At 47.9% G+C, this 11844-nt stretch overlaps 4 protein-coding genes across 4 annotated transcripts; 2 read left to right on the forward strand and 2 right to left on the reverse strand.

Moving 5' to 3' along the window:
- Positions 1-983: 983 nt before the first annotated feature.
- ATNIH1004_006554 (uncharacterized protein) lies at positions 984-1896 on the reverse strand (the record flags this gene model as incomplete). The annotated part of the gene is made up of 2 exons (XM_033571181.1): positions 984-1795; positions 1848-1896. 2 exons carry the CDS (start codon positions 1894-1896, stop codon positions 984-986), a joined length of 861 nt encoding a protein of 286 aa, XP_033427213.1.
- Positions 1897-3036: 1140 nt separating this feature from the next.
- On the forward strand, positions 3037-5275 carry ATNIH1004_006555 (uncharacterized protein; the record flags this gene model as incomplete). Its single annotated transcript, XM_033571182.1, has 3 exons — positions 3037-3242; positions 3322-3435; positions 3505-5275. 3 exons carry the CDS (start codon positions 3037-3039, stop codon positions 5273-5275), a joined length of 2091 nt encoding a protein of 696 aa, XP_033427214.1.
- Positions 5276-6026: 751 nt separating this feature from the next.
- ATNIH1004_006556 (glycoside hydrolase family 75 protein) lies at positions 6027-6938 on the reverse strand (the record flags this gene model as incomplete). The annotated part of the gene is made up of 1 exon (XM_033571183.1): positions 6027-6938. The coding sequence occupies one exon, from the start codon at positions 6936-6938 to the stop codon at positions 6027-6029; it is 912 nt and encodes a 303-aa protein (XP_033427215.1).
- Positions 6939-10274: 3336 nt separating this feature from the next.
- On the forward strand, positions 10275-11753 carry ATNIH1004_006557 (fungal specific transcription factor domain-containing protein; the record flags this gene model as incomplete). Its single annotated transcript, XM_033571184.1, has 3 exons — positions 10275-10735; positions 10800-11178; positions 11235-11753. 3 exons carry the CDS (start codon positions 10275-10277, stop codon positions 11751-11753), a joined length of 1359 nt encoding a protein of 452 aa, XP_033427216.1.
- Between the last annotated feature and the right edge of the window lie 91 nt (positions 11754-11844).

The following is an 11844-nucleotide window of genomic DNA, read 5'->3' on the forward strand; positions in this document are numbered from 1 at the left end:
AATGCTGCTAAAGTTTATGAGGGGCTTCACTGCAAGACAGCATGCGAAAAAGCAAGAAATTCAAGTATTAAAACAGCCACTACTACCATATTCCTGACTTCTTTCTACATCTTATTTGTTCAAATCCTCTGTCCAAATTCGCTTCCTTTTTAACCCTGCTCTACGGCCACAACGCCTCAGCCAAGCTCTAGGACATAATGGACGACAAGTCTCCAACAGATTGGTCATTTCTTGGTATCGGCCCCCACTATAGGATAAGTCTAAAATACCAGTAACCTGTGGAATTCTCTAAGGAATCAGCACTAGTTTGCTATATTTTCCTATACTGTTACTCCTGATTGCGGAGTTCCAGCCTTTCCATGACCCACATATCCAACATCAGTTCGACTTAATTATCAGCACTTGGCTTCTGCAGTCCCATATCTGCCTTAACTGTAACCCGGCCTCTTGGATAATGCACTTCACCTACTCTGCAGTCCATTCCATTCCACATATGAAAGTCATAATGGTCGAGTCTGGTACGATGGCTATAGTTGACTGGCATATGACTCAACGATATCAAACTGGGACCATCGATGAACATATTTTACGTTGCTACAACCAAGGAGTTGAGAACATGCGCACACACAAAGATAATCTGTTATCATTGCCAATTTCATACCTAGCGCTTACATATGTTCAAACCCGAGAAACTGCCTGAGCTGCCTTTATCAGCCTCTTCGAATTCCATCTTCTCCATGGCTAATATAGAGGTGTTATTGATAGTTCGGTTCTCATATATATTCCCCGGAGTACTTTTTGATGGGTAAACCAAGTACGGTACTAAATTAAGTCGAAAAGCCCCATATTGTAGTGTAGTGACTAAGTTACGGAGAGATTATCCTTTAGGCTACATGAATCTATACTGGGGAAAAAACAGTCCAATGCACTGTTGCTTCCTTCGCACGCAAACTTGGTGCCAAACCTATCCCCGTAGAGTTTGACTACTGCGATGAAAATCGTGCAAGAGCTTTATCCACCCCTTGATTAACACTCGCCTCCAGTTTCTGATCCACCAGCTGAAGGAATCGCCGAGCCGCGCTCTCGGCGGCGTTCTTGGCCGACGCCTGTGTCCCATCTTGTTTGGCAAGCTCCCGAATTCCAGTATCTAGAGATACTCCGGAAGTCGCGTTAAACACTGCCTCTTCAGCTTCCGATTCAAGAGCCTTCGCAATGGCATCTTCAAACGCCTGCAAGAAAAACCCACGTCTCTCAAAGCACTGGGATACATTGTCGTTGAGGGCAGAGCGATAATGGTTCGTGCACCAGTCGTCCGTTCCAAGACACCGCTCTGACACGTCTTTGCAACCCTCGCCGTCCAACCATGGGAGAAGCCCCGAGGGGGTACTAGCCGAAGCCGGTGGCTGTGTCGTGGCAGAATCTCCGGTACTACTAGCTTCCGGGGTTTGCTCGGTCGTCGGCTGCTGCATGTCCGGCGGAGAATGAGATTCTTTGTCGTTGGAAGGTGCTACATTAGAGTTATTGGTTGATTGCTGATCCTTCTCGGTACTGCCGGAAGGGGGTTGACGTCCGTTGAAAGGATTGTCGACTTCGTTGGCAAGAGCGACGGCCGGGTCCTTGGCGGCCTCGGGATGCTCCGCGAGCCACTTGTCTGGGTCTTGGGGCAGCGGAATTGGAGCTTTGGAGATGTCGGATTCCAAAAGGGCGTCATTGAGGTCCTTGGGGCCCTGTCGGGCTTGTAAAGCAGGGAGCTTTGTGCCTGAAAGTGCGGATCCTGCGTCTGCGGCGAATCCGCCTGGGTGGGGTTAGTATTGTCCCTACTGCCTAGTTTCTTGAGTATGATATACCGATGAGAGAGTGTCCGAGCAAGAACAAAGTAAGATTCAAGCTCCGCATTATAGAGACACGTAAAATCGTTTTATGATCGGGACGATATAGAAGCAATATTAACAGGGGATTTGAAATAGTAGACAAAGAAATTTAGGAAACTTTGCATGTCTGTCAACAAGAAACGTGAGGTGGTACGGGCATTTATAACAAGACTTATATCTGTTTGGTGTACATGTTAGTTACTAATATATGTCAATGTATGTTTCTTATTACTAGGGCCTATGTTGTCAACGGTTAATTAAGACAAGGGCGAGGTGTCTCATTCCAGTAAACTTGGCGTGTTTCATCGCCTATAGAATGATAAAAAGCCAAGCCCCTCCCAAGAGTCAGAAGTTCCTATCGCAGAGCGTCGACATCGTGCAATGTCTGGTGAAACAAATATCAGTTTCTGGAACTGGTCTAGAATGCTCTGGAATCAACTGAAAGAAATACTGGAATCAGATTCGATGGTTTCACTGAGGCTTGGATTCGGACATAATGATAAGATTGGAGAAGGTTTGAGAAGGTTTACGGGCGACTGCGACTATTGAGCAGTAGGACAAGTATAGCAGAATTTTAACCACTTTAATATAGGAAGGGTATAATATAGCTATAATCTAACAAGACATGATAAATATATAAACGCTCTATTTTGGGTACTACATAGGGTATAAAAAATTATATAGAATATGAACCAGCAGAAGGTCTTAATAGAATTTATATTTACAGAGTACACTTAATAGCCACGCTCGTAGAAGGTTTACTTAAGATTAAACATTTCCCACGGCTTGTCAACTTGCCCATGGTTTCGCAGAGTGTCAGCATATCGCGCCAATGTCTCGCTGAAGCAAGTATCCGCCCAAGCAATCGGTCTAGAACGCTCTAGAATCAGCGTAAAAGAAGTAGTTGAACAAAGTTATATAGTTTAATGAAGCTTATTCGAGTACAATTGGGCTTACAACGTTTCAGTTAGATTTAAGGAGGTTCACTTAAGCATTAAAGTTTCACATGGCTTGTCAACCTAACCAAGGTCTCTCTGGCAAAAGCCCTCGCTCGTGTAAGTGGTTCCTGTCAGGGTATAAATGACCGACTTTACCTTAGTATCTCCTTGCAAGCAGCAGAGAAAATAAACATCTTCTTAACCATACTACCGCAAAACAGCAAAATATGCGTTTCCTCTTCCTCGCCACTGCAGCCCAGGCCCTACTGGGACAGGTGGCAGGTGTTCCCACCGTCAGCACCGACCCCTGCGAAGACCTGATCAACCAGATGACAGGAGCGACGACCTCATTTGCCCAAACAGTGTCAGAAGCCGGTAAACGATGGGATACCCAGAAATTGGCGTCCTCTGGCATGTGTGAGTTCAGTCCACTGTAAGAATTAATACTGTTCCTGCAGCTAATTTAGTTGTTGTGGCTTGCGCGGAATAGCACAATACCCCCACATATTTAGGAACCTCGAAAAATTGAAGATTCCCTCCTCCGCTGGTACAACCCTCTATGAGTATCCGTATTTTCCAGGGAAGCTCTATGGCGGCTCAGATGCTCCAGGAAAATATCGGGTTGTGTACGTCTCACTGCATGTCTTTGGCATACATATATTGAACATGTGCTGATCCAGTTACGTCCCGTCTAGGTTTGCAAAATCGGGGAGTAACTGGGAATTTTCTGGGCTCATTGCCCACGACGATCAGCAGGGAAATACCGGCTCTTTCCAACTATGTGAGGGAATGTCAGAGCTCGAAGAGTCCATCCATGCTGCTAGGAAGGTGCAAGAGGCGGCCAAGAATGCCCGTGCGGCCGAAGAAGAGGCTAAAAGCGAAAGTAATACAGCAAAAAATGCACAAGGCATCATACGGAAGAGCAAGGACCCCTCAAAGATTGCAAAGCAAGCTAGTGTGGCTCAAACGGCCGCCGAAAAAGCGAAAGTAGCATCCGAGCGAGCAGACAAGGAAGCTCAAATGGCGGAAGACGAGGCCGCTGCGGTAAAAAGCGGTACTACAATGGGCTCGGTAGCCACGAAAATACTTGAATTGGGCACAACGGCCCAAAAGGATGTCGCAAGGGCCAAAAAGAGTGCCACTGAAGCAAGGAAATCGGCACAAATCGCCGATGATATAGCCAAGAAACTTGAAGGGCTTTCCAACGAGTCGAGTATGAAGCTGGAGCAAGAGCAACAAGAGGAAAGACAAAAGGAAGTAAAGCGATTCAGATCAGAAGCGGAGGTGTTCGAAAAAGCCGCTCGGGTAGCCAAAGATGAAGCGGATAGTACTACTCAAATCACAAGAGCCAATGGAGCTGCCGGCCGTGCTCAAACAGCCGCCAAAAAGGCAAGAGAATTGGCAGAAAAGGCAGCTGAAATCGCGCAAGTGCCTGATTCCCCAGTTTATCAACTGGCCGAAGAAGTCTGGGCTCTGGCTCTGGAAGCCGTCAAAGTCAGCGGTGAAGCCCTTGGAGTCGCACGGCGGAAGCAAATCCTGAATTATGTGAAGGATGCTGAAACCGCGAGGAAGGCGTCTGAGAGAGCCAAGGAAGCCAAGAGCGCCGACAAGGAAGCGGAAAAGGCACGAAACGCCGCAAACAAAGCCAAGAAACTGACTGATAATGTGGAGACCCAGTTGCAGGATAAGATGATGCAAAAGAGCCAAATGGAAGGCCAAGTCGCTGCCGCAAAAAAGAAGGCCAACAGTCTCGAAAAAAACGATGATCGAGATTTGAGCTGGGTGAAACCCTGGCAGCAAGCCTTAATAGCCCAGAATACAGTTCAATGGCGGCTGAAACTCCTCAGCGAGGAAGTTGGTCTACTAGAAAGATCCTCACAAACCCTTCGCACAGAATCTAAAAAGGCTGAAAAGGAAGCCCAGAACGCTGAGAAGGCAGCAGCGGCAAGGACCCCTGAAAAGGGGGGTGAAAACAAGGGCAAGGACAAGAGCAATGAATCGGCTGCTCAGAGCAAGGCTCAGAAGGAGATCGCAGCGCAGAACGCTAACAGCCTTGCACAGGCAGCCTCTTCCTCGTCACCATGGAGGTCCCTATGGACAATTGGGGGGACTATTCTCGCATCTGCAGTGGCCATCGGGGGGGCCGCATACTTGACATCTTTGGCCATGCCCGAGGTGGCCGCTGCTGCGGTTGTAGGTGCTAATGGGCTCGCGGCGCCATTTGCCTCGGATGAGGGGATGGCCTCGCTATCTGGTTTGGTTTCTAACCAGGTTTCCAGAGCCACTGAAAACTCAGTACTAGATGCATTAGACCAAGAGGTCACGCAGGCAACAGAGAGAGGAATCGAAAGGGAAGCTGCTCGACGGGTTGCAGAGCGAGCTGCTAAAAAAGCAGCTGCGCGGGCAGCTAAAAAGGTAGCCAAAAAAGCAGCCAAGCAGGCCGGAAATAGACTCGTCGCGGCATAAACATAGGTTGGCCCAGGCTCATATGTCAAGGACAGTCCGTACGAAACGTTGAGATAAACTTCACTTAAAGTTCGGACGGAGAGACACTGCACCGTAGACATGGGCCATTAATATTTAGCCCTGTTAGCTTACTACCAGCTTTGAAATCAACTCCAGGATAATGAAGTTGTTTATTTTGAGCCATCCTCCAAGCCAACCTTATGTAAGATTCGCAAAGTTAAGCTGCACGTTCTGTTGTATGGAAATATCCTAATTCGGTGCAGTGCATCAACAATTCCTAGTTACATTAACTACATGTCACTTAACTTTGGAAAGAGAAGCAGTTAAAGGCGAAAAGGAGAGGCAAAAATGGCAATTAGGTTATCATTAGATCAGAATATAGAGATAGGCATTCTATTTCCATAATTGAATGATTGGTTGCCAGGATCGCGTTGGTGATGTCAAACTGTGTATCCCCGCAATACAAACCTCCACTGGTAACAGTTATTCTGTCTGTATACTACGGAGTGGACACGATTCTCAATCTCGGTTACAACGAGTGATACTAATTGATTCCTTTTTCTCTCGCTTTTGGTTTTTAATCAATTTACTTTTTACGTGCAGATATACTTATCATTTATATTATATGTACAACTTTGTACATACACGGGCTGCCTTTATGTAGACTGCTAAAATTTAAACTAGATTACAGATTCCATGGTCTTGCTCCCCGAAACATACATCTCCCCTGCTGGTCAACCGCCATTTACTCCTAGTTGTCATCCTCCTCCTCGGAATTGCCGTTTCTTCCCTTGCCGTGACCCTTGTGGTGGCCCTTGTGGTGGCCCTTGTGGGAGGTGTGGGTGCTTTCGTCGCTGCGAGTCGTGGAGTGATGGCCCTTCTCAGTGGAAGGAGTAGCGCTGACAGAACCACCCTTGCCCAGACCCGCGACGAGCTTGTCACCCAACTCGGCGATACTGGCCTCGAACTCCTCGTAGCTGGTGGCATCCCACTTGGCGTTCTTGGGCACCGCGTCCTTACCGGGGAAGGCAACGTACAGGACGTCCTTTTCGTCATGTGCCTTGTCTCCGTTGACGGCGGACTTGCCGAAGCAAGCGGTACCGGTGGCCAAGCTGGCTTCGCCGACCAAGGGCTTGCCGTCATCGCCGTTGGTGTCACCCCAGATTCCATAAACAAGCTTGTCGCCGCATACGACGGCCACTACACTGAGGGGCTCGATACCATGCTTGCGGGGGTTGAAGGTTGGGTGGTAATTGCCTTCGTTTCCAAGAACAACGTAGGGGTGGACATAGGCATTCAGGTCCGAAATGCCGTACTTCTTCAATTCATCCTTAAATGCAGTCTCGCCCTGGGTATCCTTGGAGCTTCCACAGCGTCCATCACCATGAGTCTGCTTGCCGTCACAGTCGATATCCATGTTCACAAGCTGGTTGCCAGGACCTTTGAGATAGAAACCCTTTCCGTTAAGGCCCTTCTGGCAGTAGCCGTACTTGGTGGGGCCATCGTCGGTGTCGTGGAAACCGCCCTGGAGGAGATCTTTGCCGGAGCAAGTTCCTGCGTTCTTGACCGAGTTGTAGAATTCCTTAACGTTGGCGGGAACATCGCGAGCTGCCGCCTGGGTGGCCAGCAGAAGAGACGCAACAGCCACGGACTTGTAGAGCATGATGATGTAGAGCGAAGAATGAGATCTGTAAGGGTAAAGAAAGAGTTGGGATGTAACTCTGTGGATGGATCTTTTCAACGCCGGATTCTATCACGGCTTTATAGCAAGTCCTCCTATCTACTCTGCAGGGTGGGCGAAACAGGAGGTGAAGACACGTGGGGGCCGAATGACCATCATTACCTTCATTCACTCCAACTTCAGACTGTTCAGTCCTTCAAGTTCTGCACTACTCCATAACCCATCTTCCTTTCATTACACATGTCCTTTGGTACTGGTCTCCAGCCATCCTGCAACATTCACAAATACCCCTTTCCCGGTCGTTAGACAATGGAGTAAATTGCGAATCATCCCTGTCAGCTGTGACATCCAAAGGAGTAGGGAGCCTATGCAGATACGAAGTGGATCAGGATAACCCCCTTTGATGGCTGTGGACCCAGTAAGTTCTACCATGATGCCCCGTAGTCCATTGCTTTAATGCGGACTATGGATGGATCGGCGGGCATCAAAACGGCTCGGCCATACCGAAGCTTTTACTGAAGCTTTTACCAAAGTTTTTAGGCCATCGCTTATGGGCCTAGGCAATTTTCGGAGTTCGTACTACTTCATTGGTGGATATTATACGCTCCAGCAATTCCTAGCTTGTATAGAATGGCAGAGTCCATAGTTTCAGAAAGATTAATGGTTCCTTCCATTGTTTCCAGATAAAAATGGCGGAGTCCAGGCATGCTTCTCCGGGAGTGGAGAAAAGCGAAGAAGGGCCATTTATGGCATCATTACCGTTGCCATTGGAAAGGGGAAAGCACTTTTGCTGACGAGATTATCGTATTCTATTCCCTGCCACCTTGTGTGGTCGATGCTCACGTGTCATTGCCCCCGGCCTTGCGTCGGGCTTTCTTGGTCTTATTTCTCCGTCTTTCCCGGGGATCGGCGCCAAGGCTGAGATCGGATCGCATTTCCCTCCGTGATTCTCTCTTTCCAAGCTCCTTGTCAAGACAAACCCTCGATGTATTTCCCGACCCCAAACAGACCGGGATGGCAGTCTTCCTGTTCTCTGTCAACACATATTCGGACCCAACGGGCACTATAACTCTCCTGGTATCGAGATTCGGACGAATGATGCCTTCCGTTGTCCGGTCTCTTAATCGGTCCATGCCGCCTCTCGTTTATTTTATTTCCCTTTTCTCTCCCTGTTAAGGTGGCCGCATACTTGGTCAGTGTCGGACATATCGCAACGCTACGCGCTGCATATTTCCCTCGTATCGGGTGACTCTACTGCTTCCTTGTCGGCTTCCCCATTCTTCTGCATGCGTCAGCTACCCGTGCAATGGCGTATCTCTCGATTAACAATCGTCGCTTGCTCCGAGAGGACGGCATACGAAGATGAACTATACAGATTGTGCTCCTCTGTCTGCTTCTTTATGATGTATTGGTCTTTCTGGACTCGAACTGTGTGAATTGAATATAAAATAAAAGTGTTCCTAACATAATTTGACCTATTTATCGGTGTTATCCCATACGCGCGTGTGTGGCCACAGGCCTGTGTCTTCCCAAGACGAGCCCCTACCAAGCACCTCGTCGAACTGGCATGATCAAATTCGCATGTGCTCTAGAAACAGGGACGAAAGAATACTAGTATCCTGAGTATCGGATCCGAATATGTGCCCAATCTCAATTTGAGTATCGGTCTCACATCTCATATATGCGCTATAGAAATATCCTATAATTTATTGAGGGCCCCCAAATTTGATGTTCGTTATATACTACGAGCCTTGGTCTTGTACGGTAATGCCCTCTACTGGAACAAAATCTTTAATAGCCCAGATCAACCTCGCTACTTTTGGGACGTAGAATTGTCCTAGACAATTCCACGGTCCATACAAGTGCCGCCGAATCAATCTTGGAGGAAGGTGCTAACTGTAATGTATTGGTCCCAGTATGTGCAGATATATAGACTTAGATTCTGGTTACAAAATGCATATCCAAAATGCAGCCAGCATGGATTATTCGTGCTTGTACTTCCAGAATAGGAAAATAGTCATGTGACCTCACGTGCCGCTTGTCTAATTTTATCTTTCACGTTTATCTCCGCTTTGCTCAGTATGTCCGATATCAACACCTGTTTATTTCGAAATTCGTCGACAGCTCGTCATGTAAATTAAAGGCCGAATCAACCCTCAGCTCTCTCATACACTTTGGCAATCCCTTATTCCCTCAATGTTCCAACAATTTAAACTGCCGAATTCTGATGTCGAGACGGAGACCGATGGAAGGAGCACGCCCGGGAGCTCTCCCCTTGCAAACGCGAACACGCGTTTGCCTTCATCGGGGCCACGAGTCGACAGGGCCTGCGATGTGTGTCGGAGGATGAAAATCAAGTGTGATGGGGAAAATCCTTGTGGACATTGTGGAACCTCTTTTAATGGTACTGCTCCTTGAGTTACGGTGACTTATGATGCTGATCGGACAAGACTGCGTATATTCACAACCACGGCGGAAAAAGAGGAACGTGGAACGGGACGATCGTATGGAGTATCTGGAAAAACGATTGAAGGCGGTTGAGGAGTCCTGCCGGCGGAGGGAAATGGCGGCAACCTCCCCGTCGATACCTTGGATTATGGGTGCTATTGACAGACCAGAGACCAGTACCAGACCTGTGAATGAAGCTCCTAGACCCATGAACATCAGTGGAGAACATAGTCATCCCGAGAACCAAGGCGAAGCCCGCTTTCTGCACTCAGCGGCTCATATGGACTTTGTCAGGCGCTTAAAAGATGAACTGGGAAATTGGCCCGGGGCTGATGTGGAGAGTAGAGTGCGCGCAAGAGACGTACCAGCACCGAAATTATTTCCAATGGAAAACACACCACGGCATCCCATATCGCTGCCATCGCGGGAGAGAGCGCGTCATCTGGTTGATATGGCTGTCAATACGCATTTCCTGCACAATATATTGCATCGGCCAACATTCGATTCTGCTTTCGCTTTGTTGTTTTCCTTGGATATTAGTGATTACGCTGACCAGGAATCGAGATATCTCCCGCTTCTGTTTGCGGTTATGGCCGTTGGGTGTCTTTGTGAGGTTAGAGACATGGAGACGAGAGAGAGGCTTTTCTTGGAAGGGTATTTTTCCAAGAACGGGTAGATTGCGATATCTAGCAAGCTGACGATATTAGGACCGCGTATTTCTCAGCATGTCAGAGTCTAGTTGATGTTCAGGATTGCAATGACCTGGTAGCCCTCCAGGCTATCTTATACCAGAACATCTTCCTCCTATATACGGCCCGGATGGGTTCATGTTATTCGGCTCTATCTCACACACTCTCCTTAACGTTGCGTATGAAACTGCATCAGCCTGTTGATGAGGACAGTACCATTACTCGTCAACTTAAAAGACGATTGTTCTGGACGACTCGCCATTTGTTGGCTGTTGTTTCTATGATGGTTGGCTTACCTATGCCCGTTAGTTGTGAGGATGTAGATCTGGAGTACCCAGTTGATGAGGATGACACCGATCTGCGTCCCACGGTACCTGTCAGCGGAGCTCGACAAGATGCTGAGTACTGGAGTCCTACTGTTGCAAGTGTAGCGCTGTTCCAGCTGCATGATATCCTCGGACATGTAGTGAAGCGGCTATACCCCTCCAAGGGCGTCAGGAAAACCAAAGGCCAGGGTCCATTACGCCATCTAGTCAGCATCGATACTGTTCGGGAGCTTGAAGGTGCACTTCGTTCCTGGCTAGATTCGCTGCCTCCAAGTTACAAGCTCGGCCAAGAGAAACAAGCTCCTCACATAGAAAGGTGGGTAAATTTTAAAGATAAATGGAACCGCTTTTAGGCCCACTCCTAACTTATCCTCGCATAGAGCAAAATATGAATTGTGCATGTCATACGCGCACGCCCAGATTTATCTTTATCGACCATTTTTGCATTACCTGACTGCCTCTTCAGATGGAGGGTCAGAGGGTGGCTTCCCCGCGTATGCATCTGCTTGTGTAGACGCAAGCCATCTTATCTTACGTCTTGCCCAGGACATGCACCGAGAGGGTCTACTTTGCAGCGTGCAGTGGGATATTTCAAATTTAATTTTGGCTTCTTCCTTGACTATGCTCTATCTTATTCTTGGGAGAAAGGGAGCTAAATTTGAAGATCTAGCAGTCGCTCAATTAGGCACTGCGCGACATATTATGCGGCTACTGGAGCCGTATTCGATGCTGGGGAGGAGACTGGGCTTCGCTTTGAAAGTATGTGTCTACACTTTATTCCACATGGTCTGAGGGTATCCAACTAAGCTGTCTAGATTTTGACAACGACAATCATCCCGAGTGCTAGGAATGATATTTCTCAACCAGTTTTACCGAGCTCATCCGCGCGGATTCATGACAACGTAGAGAATTTGTATACAACACCAGCTGAGAAGGGAGCACTCAGTGTTGCTTCTGGAAAACCATCAACCCAAACAGATAACGCCTCAGTATTGGGATTTGCACCGCAAGCAAGAGAACAGGGCACCCAACACCAGCCAACAGACATACACTCGGAAAGAACACTTGAATCTCTCGGTCTACATTTGTCTCAGTTACCTTTTCGCCAGTCTATTGGCCCCTGTACAACGCCACTACCGGCAGTATCTGGACCAGAAATGCTGGACATGCCTTTCTTGAACAGTAGCATTTCAGAGAACGAGTCCCTGCATCCTACATTTCAGCAAGACTATCAGATTAGCGGCGACTTCTTTGGGCCTCTTATTGATGGCACCGGGCCTATAGACTTCAGTGACATAATTGGAGATCTGTTTACTTCTGAAGTCTTTCTTTAGTCAAGCTGGCTCTGTGTACTCATGTTCCATTGCCTTAAGAACCATAAAACCACCCGTTCACGATAGCAATATTATCGCAAACAGAAAGACT

Source organism: Aspergillus tanneri (genome assembly GCF_003426965.1).
Source record: "Aspergillus tanneri strain NIH1004 chromosome Unknown AapTan_4_pilon_pilon_pilon, whole genome shotgun sequence".
In the NCBI taxonomy this organism is placed as follows: Eukaryota; Fungi; Ascomycota; class Eurotiomycetes; order Eurotiales; family Aspergillaceae; genus Aspergillus; species Aspergillus tanneri.